General features: G+C 52.6%; 1 protein-coding gene across 2 annotated transcripts in view; it reads left to right on the top strand.

Annotated features, from left to right (window-relative positions):
• Positions 1-22,733, top strand: part of SRRM3 (serine/arginine repetitive matrix 3) — a 171,316-nt gene that overhangs the window by 79,393 nt on the left and 69,190 nt on the right. For both annotated transcript variants that reach the window (XM_073315243.1, XM_073315245.1), the window contains one exon: positions 1,748-2,001. In XM_073315243.1, the coding sequence (XP_073171344.1) occupies positions 1,778-2,001 (224 nt within the window). In that variant the 5' untranslated portion in view covers positions 1,748-1,777. The remainder of the gene's footprint in view (positions 1-1,747; positions 2,002-22,733) is intronic.

Here is a 22,733-nt window from a genome sequence, read left to right as displayed (position 1 = left end):
TTAAGTTTTGTACTTAATTTCATAACCTACTTCCCAAGAGACATGCAGTAGCCAGATTTCATCGACAGGCTCTAGGGATATTGGAGGCTGCACAGGTGCCTGGTAATTCACTATCGGTACCTAATCGTTGTCTCAGCTTGCAGGTAGCTGTGGCTTTCCTCCCAGCACACCCAGCTCTCGCAAACCTTTTCATTAGCTGAGGAGCGCGGCTGGGGTTTTCCTGCAGTGAGGATGCAAAGTGGCCATCATAGAACCACCTAGACTTGTGCAAAATGCACCCTTTGAGCTTGTGTTTAATGAAATAATCCCGTTCAACAAGATGACCCAAGGACTGATGGTGCTTTGCTACCGCCAGGGAATCAAAAGAATGGCTTGGTTCAGCAGTGCAGAGAGACCTCTTCTCAAGCTGCATGTCTTGGGCGAGGGTGGGGAGGAGGGTAGAATTGTATCAGAGCTCTCGGAGACGGCTGAATCTGGCTTCCCTTGAAGCCAGTGACCAAACTCCTTTTACCAAAGGAAGGATCAAATTAAGATGCGGGGAAGCAGTTCTGAAGCAGGTTGAATGCCACCACTACCCGAGGGGATGACTGACTGGTGTGTAACCACCCCCCTGCTCTGGCTGTCTGTTAGCGCTGAACCCGGGACTTCTGGCTCGAAAAGCGAGAGCCGCTGCTATGTGATCTTAACAACCAGCTCTGTAGCTCTTAGGCAATAGTGCACGGTCCAGCCTCCACAGGGAGACAGAAGAGCCACATTATAAATCTGGCTACAGTGATAAGCACGTGGGTTGCCTTACTGTGAATACAGATTTGAATCCCAGCTGGGTCAGCTCTTCTTAGATTTTCCAGGGGTAGGTGACCATGGTCTTGTGGTGCTATTTGAAATGCAGCTCTCCTCTAACGAGGGGCTATATTAAGTGACACCTCCTCGTTCCAGAGACCTGCTTCCTTGTGTGCATCAGTCGGATCTGCTGGCTTGAGGAACCAAAATGGGTTGTGGCTACATTTCATTCCTGTTGGCCCTCCTGAGGCATCAGCAGCAGAATTGTTGGCAAAGTTCCAACCAGTTAAACCCTACATGGAATCCTGGTTTAGATATGGGGGTGGCGGCTGCAGAGTTGTGATCCAGGGCAAATAGGAAGATAGTGGGGTTGCATAGATGTCACCGACGGCATGGTTTGGCCAGCAGAACCTTGATTACTGGTGATGATGTGCAAGAAAGAAAAGAACCCAGCTTGACTCTCAGATCCCAGGCATTTGCTAGTAAACGGATCAGGTTTGAGCTGGAAATCCTGTTGACACGATGAACCCAGATGCCATTTCTGCAGTCTCTTTGCTGAGTAGGGCCTCACTTTCTAAAGCCGTCCAAGTTGGACCTCACTGCAGTTGGTCCAGGGATGGGATCCCCTGTTGAAGGAGGGTCTTTCACGTGATGCTTTTATTGCTGGATGACATGGGATCTGTGCCCACTGCGCAGTGTCCTTTCATTTGCATCCCCATGGCTCCAGGACCCCTCCTGGATTAGAATCTCCTTCTCTCTCTGCCTTAACGGCAGCTGCCCTGCCTGGCTGCCGGCGTCCGTCCCCAAAGTGCTGAGAAGCAGATTAGAACAGCTCGTCCCCCATTAAGCTGTCAGTATTAATTAGGCAGAGTGGCTTAGTGCTCAGCTGTATATTTTTTCCTTCCTCCTGGTTGGGGAGAGGGAAGCTGGAAATGACTTACCATGAATTTGTTTCTCTCCCTCGCAGGGGCTGCGGAGTTGGTGGGCGCACGCTGGGATGGCCCTCTATAACAACGGGGCCAAGATGCCTTCCCCCCAGGAGGCGGCCAATGGCTTTCCCCAACCCGGCGCCTCCGGCACCTGGCACAAGCCAGAGGAGGAGTCACGGCTGGTGGAGCCCAGCCTGGTGAAGAAGGCTCACCGGGAGATCCTGGATCATGAGCGGAAGCGGCGGGTGGAGCTGAAGTGCATGGAGCTGCAGGAGATGATGGAGGAGCAAGGGTGAGTGATGTCCTTCTGGAGGAGGCTGCTTTCCTGAGTGTGGTGGGGGGGACCGTTTCTCCCCTAGCAAAGCCCACACCATACACTCCAGTCTAGGCACACTGCTCTCCAGCATTGCATGGTCCTAAGAGGCCACCGGAGCTAGGCCAACTGCAACCCAGTACATCGCACCCCGGAGCAGGTCATTAGCCATCCTCACCCACAGCAGGGCAGTGCCTGGGAATCCCCAGTCCCCAGCCCCATATTCAATCCACTAGACCATGCTGGATTTCTCCACCACTCGCCACGCTGCATTCTAGGCCAGGGCTGCTCACGTTACGGCCTGAGAGCAGGTAATAAAGACGTAGCCTCTGTCTAGTGCTTTATACATCCCCAGTGCTCGACAGACACTGGCCTGAAGGATCAAAAATAGGGGCTTCAAGTAAGGCCCCTGTGGCTGAATGTAGGTGGGTTTTACAAAAGTGCCCAGGTGAGTTAGGAGCAAAGGTCCTATTGACTTGAGTGGGATTTGTGTGCCTACATCCCAGAGGCATTTCTGAAATCTGTAGCTAAATATGGATTTTGGAGACTAAGCTGTGGCTCCTCCGGTTGGAAACATTGGCCATTGCCTCATTCCAGCTCTGTGTTATCTGACAAGGCAAAGGCTCAGCTCCTCGAGGTGCTTAGGTACCTAATGCCTGTTGATTTCAATGGAAGTTAGGAGCCCCAAGACCTTTGAGGATCTGGGCCAAAGTGTCTGAGCCCAAGAGCACAGAGCGGTCGGTGTCAGAGCCAGGATTCGCACTCAGGATCTCCCAGCCCTGTGCCTGTTCGTGCAGACTGGTGGTCAGTCAGAGGAAGCAAAGGAGAGGCTGGAATGGCAGAGTGCAGGGTGGTTCATGCGGTGGGTTCTCTCCCTTGTGTGGGGGTGTGGGGCCAAATCTTACTTAGCCCAGGCCTGGGAGAGCACTGCAGAGTATGATCAGAGAAGGCAGATAAACGGAGGGACAGTGAGATGCATCGTTAGCCCAAAACGTAATGTGTCCATGTTTTTCTGTCCTGTTCAGAAGCTACAAGATGCCCAAGTGGCTGCCTCCTGGTTCTGAATACCCTCTCGCTGTCTGATCACAGGGTAACCCATGACCCTTCCACACACGATCCTTCTTTTCCATATCTGTCATTGTCTCCCAGCCTTTCCTGACAGTCTTCCCACCATAGGCATTTCTCCAGCTGGGTGGGCAGGCAAGAGGCCATCTGCACTGACAACACCCAGAGCTGTCTGGAGCTGCCAGACTGGGGCATTCACACATGGAGAGAGGCTGTCTTAGAATCATAGAATATCAGGGTTGGAAGGGACCTCAGGAGGTCATCTGGTCCAACCCCCTGCTCAAAGCAGGACCAATCCCCAATTTTTGCCCCAGATCCCTAAATGGCCCCCTCAAGGATTGAACTCACAACCCTGGGTTTAGCAGGCCAATGCTCAAACCACTGAGCTATCCCTCCCCTCCATCTTTCTATCTCCAAAGGCTGGTCCAGAGAGCTTTGCAGCAAGCCCGGCCCCATGCCAGGTGCACGGGCTGGCAGCATGATGGCCCAGGTGTATCTTTCATCAGGGCGTAGATGGGACGGGAGAACCCAGGCAAAGATCAGCCACCGGAATGAATCCAGAGGAAACGCCCAGCTGACCGAGTTAGGACAGCATCCCAACCAAAGCAGGGCTCATGTGGGCGTATCTAATCATTCGAGCTCTGGGCAAGCTAGAGGGTGTGGTTTGCATTGGGAAAAGAGTTTGGTGATCATATGTCAATTAGGGACATAGGAAACTCCAGACTGGATCACACCCATGATCCATCTTGTCCAGGATCTTGTCTCAGACAGTGCCCAGCACCAGATGCCACAGAGGAAGGTGCAGGAAACCCCACCATAGCAGATTTCTGCCCCCCCCCCCACCATGAAGGTCTCATCATAATTAGAGATTGGTTTAAGGCCTGATGCAGGAAGTTTAATATCCCTTCCAAAAATATATTAACATTAACCGTTATAACTTGGGATATTCTGGTTATCCATATCCATATCCCATCCCTCTTTGATTTTTCCTAAGTTTTTGGCCTTAGCCGCATCCAGTAACAATGAGTTCCACTGTCTAGTTATGCAAATTTCAGCCCCAGTTGTTCCCTGTCTGGGTTAAATTCTCCATATGGGTGGGAGTCCTTAGTCTCCATGCAAAGGCTCGCTGGAATGCCTGAAGGTATTTTTGAGAGACGGGGTTGTAGAAATGCATGTTTTCTCTGTTTGCTAAAATTTTCTTCTCCCTTTTCTTGGGTGGAGAGGAGGGGGTGCCTTTCTCAGAAAGTCTTACTGAGAACAAAGGCCAAACACCTCATGCACGTAGGGTCCAGATTTTCAAGAGAAGGTGCACGTGGGAGCCAGTGGGCATGAATATCTGGCCCTAATCTCTTCTGAAAACTGGGCTTTGATCCTTGTTGACACCCAGTGCTCACAGTGCCTTTGGCAAGACTCAGGTTAGAAATTCAGTGCTGCAGGAGTAACATGGGTTTGAAGTGAAGAAGGATTGTGGGTTACCTGTACTGTGAGTGAGTCATTGACTAGAACATAAGAACGGCCACACTGGGTCAGACCAAAGGTCCATCTAGCCCAGTATCCTGTCCTCTGACAGTGGCCAATGCCAGGTGCCCCAGAGGGAATGAACAGAACAGGTCATCATCAAGTGATCCATCCCCTGTCACCCATTCCCAACTTCTGGCAAACAGAGGCTAGGGACACCATCCCTGCCCATCCCAGCTAATAGCCATTGAGGGGCCTATGCTCCATGAGTGGAAGGATAGCTCAGTGGTTTGCTTGATTGCTTGCAAGAAGCTAGACCTGAGTGCAATTCTCTTCTCAGACACAGACTGGGTAAGTCATGGCATCTCTCTGTGCCTCAGTTTCCCTGTCTGTACCATAGGGGTAATAGCCTAGCCTTGCTTCTCCTGGGTGCTGTGAGGCTAAATGCAGCAAAGATTGTGGCATGCGGCTATTAAGGGACTTGCACATCGGTACCAGAGTTGGGTACACAATGGGGTGGTGCGTTGCATGGGTTTATGTTGCAAAGTTTATCTCTGCCAAGAGAAGTCCTCGAGCCTTCAGCGGGGGCGGGGGCAATGTTCTGCTCTCAGATCACCGCAGCAGGGATTCTGATCTCCTGGCTAAACTCGTTTCTAGCTTGGTTTCACCACCTAAGTGGGGATTTGCACTAGAAGCCCTGTTTGAAACAAAAGAAAAGGAGTACTTGTGGCACCGTAGAGATTAACAGATTTATTGGAGCATAAGCTTTCGTGAGCTACAGCTCACTTCATCGGATGCATTCAGTGGAAAATACAGTGGGGAGATTTATATACATAGAGAACATGAAACAATGGGTGTTACCATACACACTGTAACGAGAGTGAGCACTTAAGGTGAGCTATTACCAGCAGGAGAGCGGAGGTGGGGGGGACCTTTTGTAGTGATAATCAAGGTGGGCCATTTCCAGCAGTTGACATCTGAGGAACAGTGGGGGGTGGGGTGGGGGGGATAAACATGGATAAACAGCTTATGCTCAAATAAATTTGTTAGTCTCTAAGGTGCCACAAGTCCTCCTTTTCTTTTTACGGGGAAATAGTTTTCCTTTGTGTAATGACCCATCCACTCCCAGTCTCTATTCAAGCCTAAGTTAATTGTATCCAGTTTGCAAATTAATTCTAATTCAGCAGTCTCTCGTTGGAGTCTGTTTTTGAAGTTTTTCTGTTGAAGAATTGCCACTTTTAGGTCTGTAATCGAGTGACCAGAGAGATTGAAGTGTTCTCCGACTGGTTTTTGAATGTTATAATTCTTGACGTCTGATTTGTGTCCATTTATTGTTTTACGTAGAGACTGCCCAGTTTGGCCGATGTACATGGCAGAGGGGCATTGCTGGCACATGATGGCATAGATCACATTGGTAGATGTACAGGTGAAATCTGTTTGAAACCTGATCTGGCCACATCCTGGGTTAGACCCTGCAACTGTGTTTAAAGCAAGATCTCCAACTCAGTGCAATGGCCGGCGTAGAAGGGAGCTAAGCATAGATTCAAATCCAAGTGATCTATCTGTGTCCAACTCCCCAACCCCTGAATCTCTCCATGAGGACGTCCTCCGGAGCCCGTGTCGGCTCTGCTCCTGCTCGGTGCATCACCCCAATGGCTGATGCCGGGCCAGGCCTGACATGTGCCCAGCCTTCCATAGATAACCAGGTCCCTGCACTGCTCCACAGCCAAACCCTGAGCCAAACTCCTGGAGTTCACAGGGCTTGGGAAAGAGGCTGTGGAGAAAACAGAGCAGCTGGCAGGCAGCTGAATGCTCCATGGCTTGGTTTACAGTGGAGGTGGGAGAGGGTGTTTCATTGCTTGCTTTGTTTACTACTGCTCTTGGTGAAAGTAGCTGATAAATTATTGAGTTTTCCAATTATTCCCTGGCCTCCAAGGGGGCGGAGGTGGCAGGCACTTGACATGCTCTGGGCACTGGGTGAGATTGGCTTTCACGCTCAGCAGCCAAGGCAAACGCTGGCTGTGATTCACCCCCGCTGGGCTCTCCTGCGCATCTCACCCCCAGCCCGAGCCTGGCTTGTGTTGTCTTCCCTCTGCATTGTTCGGGCTGGAACAAGAAATAGCAGCAGAGATGAGAGGGAAACCCTATGGGTGGCAGGTCTGTGTTGGCACCCAGGGCAGCTGGCTTTGATAGCCCTTCCGTGGAAAGAATTTTCTGTAGTATCTGGCTGATGAATCTTGCCCATATGCTCAGGGTTTAGCTGATCGCCATATTTGGGGTCGGGAAGGAATTTTCCTCCAGGGCAGATTGGAAGGCCCTGGAGGTTTTTCGCCTTCCTCTGTAGCATGGGGCACGGGTCACTTGCTGGAGGATTCTCTGCTCCTTGAGGTCTTCAAACTACAATTTGAGGACTTCAATAGCACAGATATAGGTGTGAGGTCTTTTTTAGGAGTGGTGGGTGAAATTCTGTGGCCTGCATTGTGCAGGAGGTCGGACTAGATGATCATAATGGTCCCTTCTGACCTAAATATCTATCTATGAATCTATGAATCTATGAATGGCTGGGGGACCACATGGGGAGAATGTAACGACCGGTCTAGTCTGTTCTATGTAGATGCTTCTACCATGCTCGTCATCTGAGCACCTTCCTGTCATGCATCAAGCCATGTGTTTATTCATCATCGAAATCCCTTGAGTCCAGTCTGGTTCGAGGGTTGGGGAGAATCCAAAAGCCTTTTGGGCCTTGGAATTGATTCCGTTTAGGTTAACAAAAGGAATCTGAATTTGCGTAACCAGCACAGGGTGGGGCTTTGTTGCGCTCTAGTGGCTGGTCAGCAATAAGAATACAAGAGCCTACTACTGCTACAAGCTCATGGAGCTTTAGCTCAAGAGGTAGAGACTCTGGCTTGTTTTAGCATGGCAGGCGCGTGGTTCGAATGCTGCTGCTACCTTGTGTTAAAAGGTGTTTTTTCCCTCGGAAATTTAACTTCCTGGATTGTTAGTTTTTCCGTGATTCAGTTAAAAACGTATCTCTCTGGCTAAAGGACCACGTCCGGTCCTTGTGCCAGATACAGCTGCTTGGCTGGAAGTAGGGGGTACATACATCACGGCTATTGTAGCGATGGGGCCAAAAAGGAACCTCAAACCAACTCTCCCCACTCCCCTGAGTCCTGGAGAATAGGGCAAGGTTGGTGTCTGGGATCCGGGTTCCCACACTTGTGGGTCTGGGTCAGATTTGAAGGAGGGGCCCATCTGCAGCGGGAGATGGCAAACATCTTGCCAGGTCAGTAGATCATGTGAAATTTCTGCCCTTGCTGCGGTCACGTCGGAACCCAAGCTCCGTCTCAGACCCGAATCCACATCCAAACATCCTTCCTGCTCTTTTCCCCCTAGATGTTCTGTTCCCTTCAACTCTTCGCTCCTTTCTTGCATGGAGCGATGCGAGCTGCTGTGTAATCAGCAGCCCCAGGGCATGGTGTCACTAGGCAGCGTTGGCTGTGGCCAGCCAAGCCAGAGAGAACTGCAGGGTCTGTCTGCGTCCAGCTGCCCGACAGAAACTTCCCTGGATGTTCATTCCAGCCAGGTCCCCTCTCTTCTCTGCTATGGCAGCTTCTGTATGGACCTAGTGATCCAGTCAGACCTTCCACCCACCATGGTCAGAATTGCATCCCTGCTTATCTCGCGAAAGAGATTCTCGCTACTCGCCTGCCCCCGTGGCTTCGGAGCCTGGCCCAGCAGATCCAGTGCACTTCCTCTGTGGCATGTGCTGGGGGCTTTGAGCAGGGGGTTGGACTAGGTGACCTCCTGAGGTCCCTTCCAACCCTGATGTGCTATGATTCTGTGACAGAACGCCTGGACCTAGCCTGGCATGCGTATCCCGGTCCCTGGGCTGGCGGGGGTTAGGGCTGGGCCAGCAGAGAAGTGGCCATGGGAATGGTGGGTTTGCCACGATGTCAATGCACTGACCTAGGGCTGGGATGGGCAGTGCCACGGGGTTTACTCACAGCCACTCTGCGCCTGTGGAGGAAAATTCCCTAGCCCGGGTCCGCTGAGTGGGCATGCGGACCTCACGGCAAATATATTTGTTTTCATTTTAAGTTGGTTCATCTTGATGATCTTTCAAGTAGCCTTTCTCTGTCAAGATGTAGATTTTGGAAGATAAGCTGTCGGACTTGTAGTCCGAGTCCAGCATAGAAAGGTCACTGTAGTTGCCTTGCTTCCAGAAAGCCTAAGAACATATGTCTCTGGTTCGATTAGCGGAGAAGAAAGTGGAAATGGTCACGCTGCTGGTATACGTTTGATTCTATTTTCATGTTGCTGATCAGTGAGCATTTAATCAGCTGGCTTTGTTGCAGGAGGGGGTGTGGCTTGCCATTCAGAAGAACTGGTTTCTATTTCTGGCTCTGCCACTAGCCTGTTGGGTGACCTTCGGCAAGTCATGTCACTGCTCTGTGCCTCAGTTTCCCCACCTGTAAAACAGGGATAATGACACCAATCTCCTTTGTAAAGCGCTTTGAAATCTACTGATGGAAAGTGGCCTATGATTAACAAGGTGTGCTGGGGGTTTTCTCATTCCTTATTTTTAGGGGAATTATATTTGGAGGTTGATATTGAGCTTTGGGATCTAGAACTGAATGGAGAGCTGCCTCCTTAGAATTTATTTTAGGATTGATTATTTTTAGTACTAATTGGATGAGTCAGCTCCAGTCCAATACTGGGACTAATTTGTTTGATTTTGCTTTGATCGTTTGAATGTAGCAGTGTTAATAAAAGTTCAGCTCTGGAGAGATGTTTTCTCAATATTTTTAGGTTTAAGAGTTTTTAACAACTGTTTATAAGAAACAAAACTATTCCTGGATCACTTTTCCCCCACTAAATAACATGGGTTCAAAACCTTTGAAGGCCTGGGGGTGGATACCAGGCGGTCAACCTAAAACCCCGACCAGCTACCCCTAAATAAGTCTGGGAGTTTGTCGACAGTGCAGTCAGAGGTGGGAAAGGAGCATGTGTAGACAAACCCAAACTAGTTTTGGTCTAGCTAGCACCAGTTACAATAGCAATGAAGTCACAGTGGGACTCATGCCACAGCTTCACCGCTGCTGTTCTTGGAGCTAGCCAGATCAAAGCTAGGTTGGGTTTGTCTACACACACTCCAGTCAACCTCGGATTGCACTGTAGATGTACCCTGTGGCTCTCCAGTAATTGGCACCCACAACAGGGACCCTGTTAGATCTTGAATGAAAAGTTTATCCTTATTGGAACACTGGCACCCAGATGGCATGAGGATGAACGGCAATCTAAAGCCCTGCGATAGAACGGTCATGTATCCTGGGGCCTGTTCTTTGAATCAACAGACTGTCACAGCACCAGGCGAGCCATACTGCAAAAACCAGAACCAGCCCTCGCTTCCAGCGAGCACCCTTTAGTGGTTTTGCGAGTGACAGAGACCGGCTGAGAAACGGCTTTGGAGTTTTTCTGAATTGCTTTATTGATTATCTGAATTTTAGCTTTGAATGACAAAGGGAGGGCAAGCTCTCCAGTGTGACTGGCAAAGGGACTGGGATCTAAACGCTCGCTGATTGCCATTTCTCTTTGGGCAAGGGGCTTCCTGAATCGAAACTGACAAGCGTGTTCTGACTTTTAAAGGTGTTTCACGCTCTGTATCTCTGCCTTTGCCAGCAAGTGCATTTTGAGAAGCTTCAGGTTACAGTGGGAGTTACAGCTAGGAAGTCTTTGGTTCTCCTGCTTTTGTGCCTCTTCTTGCCCAAATCGCTTAACAGGGCCCATGCAAATAGGCTATTAGGCTCCCAATTCGCTGTCCGGGATTTGCGAGGTTGCCCATTTGTGCGTTATTTGGCAGGTCCTATTTAGCTGACAGTGTTGCTGTTCAGTGCATGTAGCTACAACTGGGAGAAACCGGTCAGAAGATTTGAAGAGGTCACCTTTAAAGAAGGGAGGAGGGAAGTGGAGATAGAGACGAGATTATCTTCACTGACCACTGGGTGCTGCTCTTGGACCACAGCGTTACAGCTGCCGGCACAGGTCTCTGGCGGTCACCTTGGGGTCCTGAGAGGTGGGCTGAAGACATTCCATCCTGGACTCCAGACTTTGGGGGCCACAAACAAGCTGGGGATTGTCTCTTCTGAGGAGTCTTCTCAGATCTAACAAGGTGTGTCCTACTGGCATACAGCATAGCATCACAGACCTTAGAGATGGGACGGGTTCAGTCAGTCCATCTCCCTGCCAGTGCAAGACGCCCCTAGAGAGATGCCTGGCTATATTCATTTTCTTGTTTAGATCTGTGCCCAATCAGTGGTGTTTTCAGGGCTTTTGGATTTTGTCAGGGCACACACTTAACCAAGCTGTGCCTTGGTTTCCCCAGCTGCAAAATGAGGATAATGAGGCTCTCTTTGTTCTGTTCACTGCTTTGAAATCCATGGATGGAGCTTTCTCTGCGAGAGTGAAGGATATTTTATGAAGCGGATTCAGCACTGCAAAAGATCTCCAAGGCAGAGAGTGTATTTTTTTTTTTTTTGCTGTGTGTTCTTTGTGTGTTCTCAGTGTATTCTTTACTGTGCAGCACCTAGTGGGAACCTGATCCTTGTGTCGGGTTCCTAGGGGCAGTGTGGTCTAGTGGGATAGAGCCCTGGCGTGGGACTCAGGCAACCTGGATTCTAGTCTCAGCTCTGCTGGGTGACCTTAGACAAGTCACTTCTGACCCCTCGTGCCTCAGTTTCCCCAGTAGTTTGAGAGCTACTGGTGAAAACTGCTATGTCAGAGCTAGGCATTGTTGTTATTGGGCTCTATAATGAATCAACATAAAACGTTAGCATGCACACACAAAAAAAAGGAATACAAAACATAACCTCTCTCTGCCTCTCTCTGGTGTTTCACTGGTACCCATCAGTGCAGGACTAGATGTACATATCTCAGCACCCACCCGGCCAGATTTGTAGCAGAGTTCAACTCCCATTTTGGCACCAAAATAAGGGCCTGATTTTAAACAATGCTCAGCACCCCAGAAGTCCCTGTGGGACACATAAGGCCAGATTTTCCAAAGGGCTCAGCACCCAGCCTCCACCCAAGGCCTAGAGGCCCAGAACCCTGAAATCAGTGGAAATTAGGTGCCTAAATACCTTTAATGTGGGCCAGAGTCCTTTGGAAAATCTGGCTTATAGTATCAAAGTGTGTGTAAACACTGCACATTCCCCTCTGTATCTCTTTTCTGCCTTTCCTGGCTTTGTTTTTAACCCTGCTGCCTTCCCGTCGGGTAGATGTTTCGCATTTAACACTCTTAATACTTTTGGAAGGGAAACAAGAAACTTTCAGCCCCAATGGAAAGGATCTGCTTGAGAGATGCACAAAATACCCAATGAAAAGCTCAGTCACTGTCCATTAAATAGTCAAGAAGCCAGACGGTAAGTATTAGAAGAGTGGCGCCCAGAGATGGAACTAGCAGGAGGTACAGACCGCATTCAAGGGGCAATTGAGTGTCTGAGTCCCTGCTCCGCCTTTTATGTTACCAAGCAATTTAGTCACAGAAGATCTGTCACCAAGCAGGTGCAATTTGCTCTTAGAAGCCGGCATCCTTAGCTGTGTAGGATGCAGTTGTGACCTGTTCACTCCAGACCTAGCCACAGATTGCGGTAATATCATTCATTATTTGTCCTGCGTGAGGACCCTAGACGCCCCAGACTTGGAGCGTGGCCCCATTTTGCTAGCTGCCGTATAGAGTGAGAGACAGGCCCTGACCCACAGGGCTTAGATTTGAAATACACAAGAAGGTGGGGAAGAAAGACGGATCATTACCTCCGCTTTCCAGGTGGGCAATTGAGGCAAAGAACAAGCAAGGAGCCCGAGAGAGAACAAGGCCCTGAACCTGGTTCTGCTGAGTCCCAGGGCCCTGCCTTCTCCATAAGGCTCCCTCGAAAGGGCTGTAGACCCAGCTCCTACAATTCCACTCTTCAGCATCCCTGAAATAAAAGGCAAAGCCTGGAAGACCTGAGTTAACTGTGTCCCTGGGGATAGCCCGCACCCAGCATGGTGTTTGTTCCCACTTCTCCATCACCTGCTTCAAAACCCCGAGCAACTCGGGAGCTGCCATGTTTGCTCCCTTTGTCGGCTGCCTCCGTATTATTGCTGACACCAGCCAGCAAACAGCCATGCACTGAACAGGGGTCTATCTCGGTACTTACACGGCCCCGGTACACCAATATCTGAGTGCCTCATAGTCTGTAAAATCCCTATCCTTATAATACCCCGGAGAGGCAGAGCAGGGCTTTATCCCCACTTTAGAGATGGGGAACCGAGGCTAAGTGATTTGGCCAAGGTCACACAGGGAGTCTGCAGGGACTTGAACCCAGGTCTGTGACCTAACCACCGAGTCATCCTTCCTCCTCGTTGTGCTATGGCCTTTCCACACACAACCTACAGAGATGACTCCAGACTATATCCACAAAAGGCCAGCAACCCTGTCCCACCCTTGAGCTAGCATGAGCCAGAGTTTCCCTGGGCTAATCATTGACCTCAGTGGGGGTTAGACCCGGGACGGAGTTCGCCCCACTTGCATTGGGGAAGGTATTAGGGTGTGATGGCAGGGATGGGGTTTGCACGCCGGATCAGCTTCTCAGTCTAGCTGATTTGGAATCCAGGCCCTGCTTGTGCCTGATGCGACAGGGGAACACGAAGACGCTGCCAATGCCCTACTCGGTTGGTCAGGGTTGTGCACGTTGGAGGGAGAGGGGAATATTTGCGATCATTGCCTGGCCGACAATCGCCCTTCTCCTCGCTTGCCTAGCCCCAAATGTTATCAGTAGCCGTTGGATTAGCTGGCCCTTTTGAACACACTTCTCACAAAGCAAGCTGCCCCTTTAAGAAGGCTTCAAGAGCCAGCCCCTGTTCCTGGGAGCGGCCCAGGAAGGAGGCACGCTGGGGCCTTCTCAGAGGGACCCCAGGAATTGTAGGCAACATAAGTGTTGGAGCTGAAGCCCCACGGCCTCTCAAAGGGACCGGCCTGCCCTGTGCCACTCTGGTAACCCTGGCCTTGGCCCGGCTGGCACTTGGCAGCCACTAGCTGGCAGGTTAATGCATGGGGAAGTATTGCCTCTTACTGGCTCTAGATTCATTGCCCTGCTGCCTCCCTAAGTATCTTCTCATTCCTGTATTCCAGAGCGATGCAAAGGGGAGGGACTGATCAGCTTGCATGAGACCCTCAATCATTTTCCCTGCCTGGGTCAAGACCTTTCTAGCTCTTCTCCTTGACGAGCCAAATCCCTCTAGTCCTAGCCAGGGTTGCCAACTTTCTAATCACACAAAACCGAACACCCTTGCCCTGCCCCCTTCCCCGCCTCTTCTCTGAGGCCCTGCCCCATGCCCCACCCCTTCTCCAAGGCCCCGCCCACTCCATCCCCCCTCCCTCTGTGACTCGCTGTCCCCCCCCTTCACTCATTCACTCATTTTCACCAGGTTGGGGCAGGGGGTTGGGGTGCGAGAGGGGGTGAGGGCTCCGGCTGGGGGTGCAGGTTCTGGGGTGGGGCCAGGGATGAGGGTTTTGGGCTGCAGGAGGGTGCTCCAGGCTGGGGGGTGGAGCCGAGGTGTTCAGAGTGGGGCCAGAAATTAAAGGTTCAGGGTGAGCGAGGGGGCTCTGGGCTGGGGCAGGGGGTTGGGGCGTGGGAGGGGGTGCAGGCTCCAGGAGGGAGTTTGGGTGCGGAAGGGTGCTCAGGGCTGGGGGTTGGGGTACGAGGTGCAGGAGGGGGCTAAGGGCTGGGGTAAGGAGTTGGGGTATAGGAGAGGGTGCGGGGAGCGGGGCAGCGTTTACCTGGGGGGGCTCACCACAAGCAGCGACATGTTCCTTGGCTCCTAGGCGGAGGTACGGCCAGGTGGCTCTGCATGGTATACGCTGCCACCACCCACAGGCCTGCAGTTCCCATTGGCTGTGGTTCCTGGCCAATGGGAGCTGTGGAGCAGATGCTCGGGGCGGGGGCAGTGCATGGAGCCCACCTGGCCGCACCTCCGCCTAGGAGCCCAAGGGACATGTCGCTGCTTCCGGGGAGCCAGATAGGGAGCCTGCCTGCCCTGCCAACCGGACTTTTTATGGCCTGGTCAGTGGTGCTGACTGGAGCCACCAGGGTCTCTTTTTGCCCAGGCGTTCTGGTCGAAAACTGGACACCTGGCAACCCTCGTCCTGGCAATTTCTCATCATGCCCAGGCCTCTCTGAGCCTCTCTTCCACTGAATCTCCCTGGGGGCTGGATAAGTGCACTGCAGCTTTCCTGGCCTGTAGCCTCGGGCTGCTGGCCTGCCACCCAGCAGTGCATAGAGGGGAGTAGCGAGCCGGGAGGGGACGTTACCTCTGCATGCAGCACGGGCGAGATGTGGCAACTGATCTAGCCCTGGTGGGTGCCACATTTTTCAAAGGATGTTGAAAACCTGGGGAGGGTGCAGAGGAGAGCCCCACAAATAACTCGGGGGCGGTGGAGGGGGTGGGGGCTGGACAAAAGGCCTCACAGCGAGTGATTTGAAGTGCTCGATCGGTTTGGTCTGTGCAAAGGGAGCTCCGGAGGTCACTTGACCTTCGTGGGGAGAAAATGCTGGCTACACAATGGCTCTTAAATCTAGGGGTAAAAGGCAGAAGCAGCATGAGACGCTTGGCCTAATGAAGCCACCAGACAACAGCTGAATCTTCGTGTGGCCTCCTGGGGGGCCGGGGGCCGGTTTTTATGTGAAGAATCCTCTTATGTGGAACCTTTGAGCGGAGGCTGCTGGGTGTGCGGGGGCTGGAGGGGGGGGGGGGGGGAGACGTGCTGGGACCATTGGACTCTAGAGCCCTGTTTGCTTTGCTCCGGCTCTGAATCAAGCCCCCTCCCCCCTTTGCTTTCTCCGTGGGTCTCACCCGCGCAGGTGGCCCGAGGCTGCAGCTGGGAGTGACCCCAGGCTGGTTCTCAGAGGTGCTGAGCACCCACAGTTCCCCCGACGCCTGCTGGCCTCATGTGGCGCTCAGCACCCCTGCACATCAGGCCCTGCAAACAGGAACTGGTTCTCCAGGAGGCGTAATTTGCTTTGGGCTGTCAGAGTTGGCGGCAGGGGAGCATTAGCTGGGGGTCATGGGGAGCTCAGGCAGTGCAAACCTTTGGGTCACTTTCTGCTTGTGGCCTCTGAGTCTTCCCTGGATGGCTGGGGTTGGACACAGTAACCCCAAGCAAAAGGCATCAGAAATCGCCCAGCTTGGGGTCAGAACTAGGCTGAACCACTGATGTTCATGGGGTGTCTATCAGTAACCTTAAATCACGGGTCCAGATGCCATGGTGATGGAAAGCAAGATAGAGGGTGTGTATTGGGATGGATGGATGGATGGATAGATAGATAATGGGTGTGTATGGGGATGGATGGATGGATGGATGCAGGGTATGCATGGGGATGGATGGATGGAAGGATAGATGGATGGATGCTGGGTGTGTATGGGGATGGATAGATAGATGGGGGGGGGGAAGGGATAGCTCAGTGGTTTGAGCTTTGGCCTGCTAAACCCAGGGTTGTGAGTTCAATCCTTGAGGGGGCCATTTAGGGATATGGGGCAAAAATTGGGGATTGGTCCTGCTTCGAGCAGGGGCTTGGACTAGATGACCTCCTGAGATCCCTTCCAACCCTGATATTCTATGATTCTATGATTCTATGGTGGGTATGTATGGGGAGGGATGGATGGATGGATGAAAGGATAGAAGGATGGATTCTGGGTGTGTATGGGGATGGATAGATAGATGGTGGGTATGTATGGGGATGGATGGATGGAAGGATAGATGGATGGATGCGCATGGGGATGGATAGATAGATGGGTGTGTATGGGGATGGATGGATGCTGGGTGTGTATGGGGAAGAATGGATGGATGGAAGGATAGATGGATGAATGCTGGGTGTGTATGGGGATAGATAGATGGTGGGTGTGTAGAGGGATGGAAGGATAGACTGATGGATGCTGGACGTGTACGGGGATGAGAGAGAGATCTAGATAGCGCATTAAATGGGCAGACTGGTTGGACAATAGACTGGTCCAGGGATGCAGCTTCCTGACAAGCCCTTTGGGGATACTGCTCTCTGACCTCCCTCCCTCCCTATCCTGGCAAATGCCCACACCCGCCCCAGCCCACTGGACAGCCCCCCTTTGTGCCAGGCTGGCACGTGCTCACACTTTACCTGCTCTGCTCCCTGCCCTCAGTAGTGGCAAACCCACGAACTACCCCCAGCTTCCGGCATCGAAATCCCCGCACTTCATGACAGCGCGCTGCCTGCTAGTGGGGTTCGGACATCTGCCAGGGGTCCGGGGGACTTTGTACATACCTCGGCAAAACCTAGAGCTGTTGTTAAGACTTGTCCACTGCAGGGCTGGGGTTCTCCCCAGCAGACATGGGGGGTGCTGTCTTTAGGACCGGGGATGGAGGCTCCACACGATGAGTCAGCTTTCAGGAACTTTCACCAGCTTGCGGGCTAATGAGGCCATTTTGGTGTGAATGAACTCATTCATATTCATTCCTTCCACACCCCTCCCTTCTTTCCTGAGGAGCCCTGTGAATTTCACACTTTCAAAGAGAGTTTCAGGAGATTAAATATCCATATAAAATCTGGGAAGGGGAAGGGTTGCAAACGGTTCTGCCAGGACCCAACCCACAGCACCACAGCTTGCACGGGCTGAGGCCTGGCACACGGGTCGGGCGAGAACCTGCCCCCACTGCTACCTGACACAGTGCGGAGTTCCCCTAGATTTGGAAGAGCAAACAGCTGTGCTTGGAAAAGGCTGACCTTGGGATGGTGACAAGGCTGTATCCCCAGCACCCACAAGCTCCTACCACTCCACCCTACGCACAAACACGATATCCCACTCACAGGCTCCCCATCACCCCACAACCCAGCACACCCGCCCGTACACCTCTCTGGTCCCCCTGAAGCCGGGCACACGCAGCCCCCCGATCACCCGGGAAATGTTTGTCGAACAGCATGCTTGCAGTCTGTGTTATCCTTGCCGTCTCTCCAATTTCAGCACGCGCCTTCATTTTATGCAGTTTGCTTTCCTGCCTCATCCCCCCTCCTCCTCTTCCCGGCTCCGGGTCCCCCTTGGGCACGGGCACCCGGGGGTGATAGCGGCCGGCCGGGATGGTTCCCTTTCAAGTCAGACGGTGGGTTCTGAGATGCAGGACGGCAGGCGTGGCGCAGTGGTGTTCACGGCATGTGCAGTCGGCTGATGGAGAACATTTGTGCAGGCTCTGGGAATAGGGAAGGGGCAGCTTCCGGAGCCCATGACGGCTCAGAGCAGAGAGATACAGTGCAATCAATGGAAGGACAGCAGGTGGAAACAGCAGGTGGGATCCATGCCAGCCCGACGCTCCCTGGGCCGGTGATAAGGGGTAGGGATTCAGATAGGTGGCCAGCTGCAGCCCAGCCCCGATGCGCTGGCAACTGGAGGGGGGCGTGTGGCCTGATGCTCAGCCCAGGGAGCCGGGCGTGGCTAAAGACTCAGGGGAGAGCTGATACTTCCACCTGGTCTAACGGCGGGGGGAAGGGAATTTTGCACTGCATCATACCCTTGTGCACATGACACCTGGCCCCCTTTTGCCCCAGTTACACCACTGAGCAGCTTGCACTCCTGGTTACACCCCCGTGTGGCTCACACCCTTGGTTCCCACCCCCCTTCACTTCACCCCTGGCTGACGTACACCCAGATCGTATTGCTGAGCAGCTGACACTCCCGATTCATCAACAGCCAGGTGTAAATCACCCCTTATCGATTTCCACCGCTCTGTACCCAGCTCACTTGCGCTTGGGCAGTCAGCTGGTGGAGAATGGCTGTGCAGGCTCTGGGATCAGGAAGAGAGGCAGCTTCCGGAGCCCTGTGGGGTTTCAGGGCAGAGAGATACAGTGCAATCAATGGCTGGACAGGGAGTAGAAGTGGCTTGTACCAGTCACACCCGATCACACACCGCACCCTCGTCGAGTCACTGCCTTGATAACTGGTACACCGTCCAATCGCAGCCCTGGCTGACCTACCCTTGGCTCCCCTGGTTGGCTTATGCCCATGAGCCACCCCCTTTAGTCACACCTCTGTGCAGCCCTTTGCTGAGCCACTGATTAACAACCACTGACCAACTCCCCCGGCTGTTGCTCTTCATCGGTCACACCACCGATTTACACCCACCCGCGGTCCCACTGATTCCTGCTCCTGTGGGAATCCCTGCATTGATTTACTCCTTGGCATGCTCCTGTTGTTTGGTGAGGGATTTAACGTCGAGGCAAACCCTGGCCTTGGCTGTTGGGCCTCTAAGTCCCTACTGCCTCTACGCGGGAAGTCCTAGCTACGGTTCCATTCTAACCCTTCTTTCTAAGGTTTATAAGGCCCTGTCTGCTGTGATCACCAGCTTCAGCCCTGCTTTGCCAGTGCCGCACCTTGAGATTAGGGAGAAATTCCTTTGTGCTGATGAGGCCTGTCTGTTGCGATTTCCCATGGGCTGCTCTCGTGTGCAGCTCGGCTATGCGGGTGAGGCTGGTGGAAACTGGGGCAGCTCCACGGAAGCAAGCGCAGTCAATGGGGCTATGCCAGTGGTGTATCCGAGCCACTGTATGTACACGTCCAACTCAGACCTGCCAGGGACACGTGCATTGTGATGCCTTGTCACTGTAGCCTCCTCACTCCTCCATAGACCATCTGCTGCCACAGGACCTTTCGCTCCCATCTCCACCAGCTTCGGCCAGCTGGGAGCCTGCTTCCCCGCTGTCTTATCATTCACACCTGTGCCAACTCGGTGCAAAATGCTACCCTGGGGGTGAGTGAATGGAGATGCCTGATTGGTAGCACAGTGCACCCACCCTGCCCTGATGGAGATGACTTCCTAAGGGAAAGGAGAGTAGAGAATCAGATCCTGGGATGAATGGAGTCCCTGCCCAGGGTGTGGTTGGGGCACTGAGCTGGCTTTGCGACGCTCCACGTTCTGGAGACATTCAAGGAACAGACGTTGTATGAATGGCAGCAAAAAGATGAGACAGAAGGGGGAGGAGGAATTGCACAGCGAGCCGCTGAGAGGCCCACCATCCCAGGGGATGCTTGTAGCCTCCATGCCCAGCTACAGCTGGCTCTCCTTGCGGTGACTGTTCTCTGCCTCGCGTCGAGGAGTCCCACAGTGTAGGGCTAACTATACATGTGACTAAAGCAGTTAGGAGTTAGTATGTTCCAGAGGCTGATGCCCTGGACTCAGGTATAGGAGACATGGGTTCTGTTCTGAACTCTGCTGCTGGGTGACCTGGGACAAGGTGCTTCACCTTCATGTGCCTCAGTTTCTCCATCTGTAAAATGGGGATAATGAGCATGATCTCCTTTGTAAAGCGCTTTGAGATCTACTGATATCAGGAGCTGGGAAATGGTATTGTTAAGGGCAAGGATATAGTTAGTGCTGGGGACTGGAAGTCCCGACTCCTGGGTTCAGTTCCTAGCTTAGCCACTTGGATAAGTCCCTTTCCTTCTCTGGCCCTCAGTTTTCCCCGTCCGTCCGTTGGAGCTAATTATACCTGCCTCGCAAAGCAGTTGGTTTGTTAGTGTCTCTGAAGCGTTTGGAGTCCCTCAGCTGGGAAGGGCCGAGCCCTGTTATTGGTGTTTCCTGTCGGCAGGGCAGCGAAAGGGGGCAGCTCGAGCCAGGCAGTCTCTGGCGAGATCAGGCCCTGTGGAGTGCTATTCACTGAGCCGAGCAGGGCTCCCAGAGCATCTGGAAGGGCCTGGGTCTGATGCAGCAGGAGAACCAATCTGCTCCTTCTGAGATCCTTGCAGGCTTTTCTTTCTCTCAGTGATGGATCCTCCGTTAATCCAGCTGCAGACCCCAGGAATGGGAGAGAAGGGCTTAGCAGAGGGGAAATGGTTCCTGCAGAGTCGCAAGCTTCCCTGATGGATTATTATTTGTTTGACAGTAGCTCCCAGCCACAATCAGGGCCCCACTGTGCCAGGTGCTGTATGTACACATGGGGAGAGAGACTACGTGTGCCAGTGAGTTTACAATCTAAACACTTACGGCAGAGTAAGGGTAGGAGGGGAAACTGGGGCACGGAGGGGGAAAGTAACGTGTTGAAGGTCACAGAGCACAGTTTCAGTTCTGGGAGCAGCACCCTGGTCTCCTATCTCATCCTATACACGAGACAAAGCGTCACCTAGACACAGAGCCCATGTGGGGCAGATCTCTTTGCAAACAAGCTCTGCCCAGAGACTGTTGCTGGCCGTTTCCCTGCACTGCAGAGAGACATTTCAGGGTATTTCCTGCTTTTCATCCTTTTCTGACACAGACCGACTTTCTGGGGTCAGCAGAGGGAGAGCGGGTTGGCTCGTGGAGTCTGAGCGCATCCGAGGCCAGTGTGAATCAAAGCGTGGAACCTCTGAGTGACGGCCTCAAAGCTTTCCCCTCCTTGACCATGGCGTTCTGCTTTCTCTGCCCCTCTTCTTATTCCTGCTGAGTAACTTGGGGGTCGGACCCTCCGCTGGCCCAAATTGGCATCACTGCACTGGAGTCGATGGGGCTGTATCCTCCACTGATGTAAACGGGTGTAGCTCCCTTGGAACGAATGGGCCAGAGCCACAGTTCGTGTACATGGATGCAGTTTCATTCACTTCAGATTGAAGTGGGAGGTTAGGTGGCAGGGGGTGCTGGCCGCGCTTGATTGCCACGCTGGGCGTGAGAGTGGTGAACTCCATGGTCCGCAGGGGAAATTCTCCACCATAAAGAAGGCTAGCACAAGGCATGAGCATGACTCTAGTCCAGGGGTCGGCAACCTTTCAGAAGCGAGGTGCCAACTCTTCATTTATTCACTCTAATTTAAGGTTTTGCGTGCCGGTAATGCATTTTAACGTTTTTAGAAGGTCTCTTTCTATAAGTCTTTAATATATAACTAAACTATTGTTGTATGTAAAGTAAATAAGGTTTTTAAAATGTTTAAGAAGCTTCATTTAAAATTAAATTAAAATGCAGAGCCCCCCGGCCCGGTGGCCAGGACCCAGGAAGCATGAGTGCCCCTGAAAATCAGCACCCGTGCCTCAGGTTGCCTACCCCTGCTCTAGTCCCACCAGATAAATACACAGAGGGAGCGGGTCTCCTTCGACATGTCAGGATCGCTCTGCTGCAGCGGACACGGGGCTAGCTCCGGGGCGGGGGGACCTGAGCTGAGCCAAGCTCTAAAAGATTTTTCAAATTTTCGGCTTGCAAAAAATGTTCTGGTTTTCGACTTTTCTTCCCAGGATTCGGGACGGGAAAATGTTCTAAATCTCAAAACATTTTCCAGGACAAGAAATCCATTTCCCACCCAGCTCCAGCCATGAATTCAACTGGCGAGTGGGGCCTAAAGGGTTTACGGAAAAGAAATGGTTTGGAAGGAATGAAGCCATTGAAAGTCAGGGCAGCACCAGTGTCCGCGAACCCTTCTATTTTCAGGGTGGATCCCAGCTTGGCGCTCGCCTTCTGACAGCCGTTTGCTTTGCAGCCAGCTTCTCTCTTCCTGCTGGGCATTTTGATGTATATTTTAAAGGGCGACCCGTGAGTCTGTTACATTCCTCTGCCTTTTTCCTCTCCTGCTCCCCTCCTTCCCGGCCTCGCGAGCTCCCCGTTGTCTGACAGCCGGCCCGAAAAGTCGCCGAGCCAAAGAATGTTTCCATGGGGCTCGGGTCTTTCCAGACGCAGAGCTTCAGAGAGCGAGCGAGGCAGCAGGGTGATTGGAGCGCAACGCCTTATTTATTCAAGTCTGGTCCGTGACTAAGTAACTCCCCCACCCCTCCTTCCTGTCATATCGATTACACCAACTGTTACTGAGCCCCAGCCTGCAGAAGCCAATTGCAGCCGCACGGAGGGGGCCGGTCAGCCTCTTCCACACATGACATTAAAAATATGCCAGACTTTCAGACCAGGAGCGGCTCCTGGCAAATGGTGGAGCAGGTTACCAAGCAGAGAGCACAGAGTGCCCCTTGGGGGCCGCAGGGCCCAATAGATGGGTAATTCGGGGACGGGCTGGCTTTTGAAGTGTGATCAGTTCAGCCAGACAAGGGCATCAGCTCAGGCCTCTCCTGAGCCGCTCACATCTGGTAGCACCAGCTGCCACCCAAGACAGGATCACTGGGAGGGAGAATGTGAACTGCTTTCTCCTCATCTCCTTTGCATTTGAACGGGCATGGGATACATC

This window comes from Lepidochelys kempii, chromosome 17, assembly GCF_965140265.1.
Source record: "Lepidochelys kempii isolate rLepKem1 chromosome 17, rLepKem1.hap2, whole genome shotgun sequence".
Classification (NCBI taxonomy): Eukaryota; Metazoa; Chordata; order Testudines; family Cheloniidae; genus Lepidochelys; species Lepidochelys kempii.
Note: the sequence above shows the minus strand (reverse complement) of the source record. Positions and strands in the feature narration are given on the sequence as shown.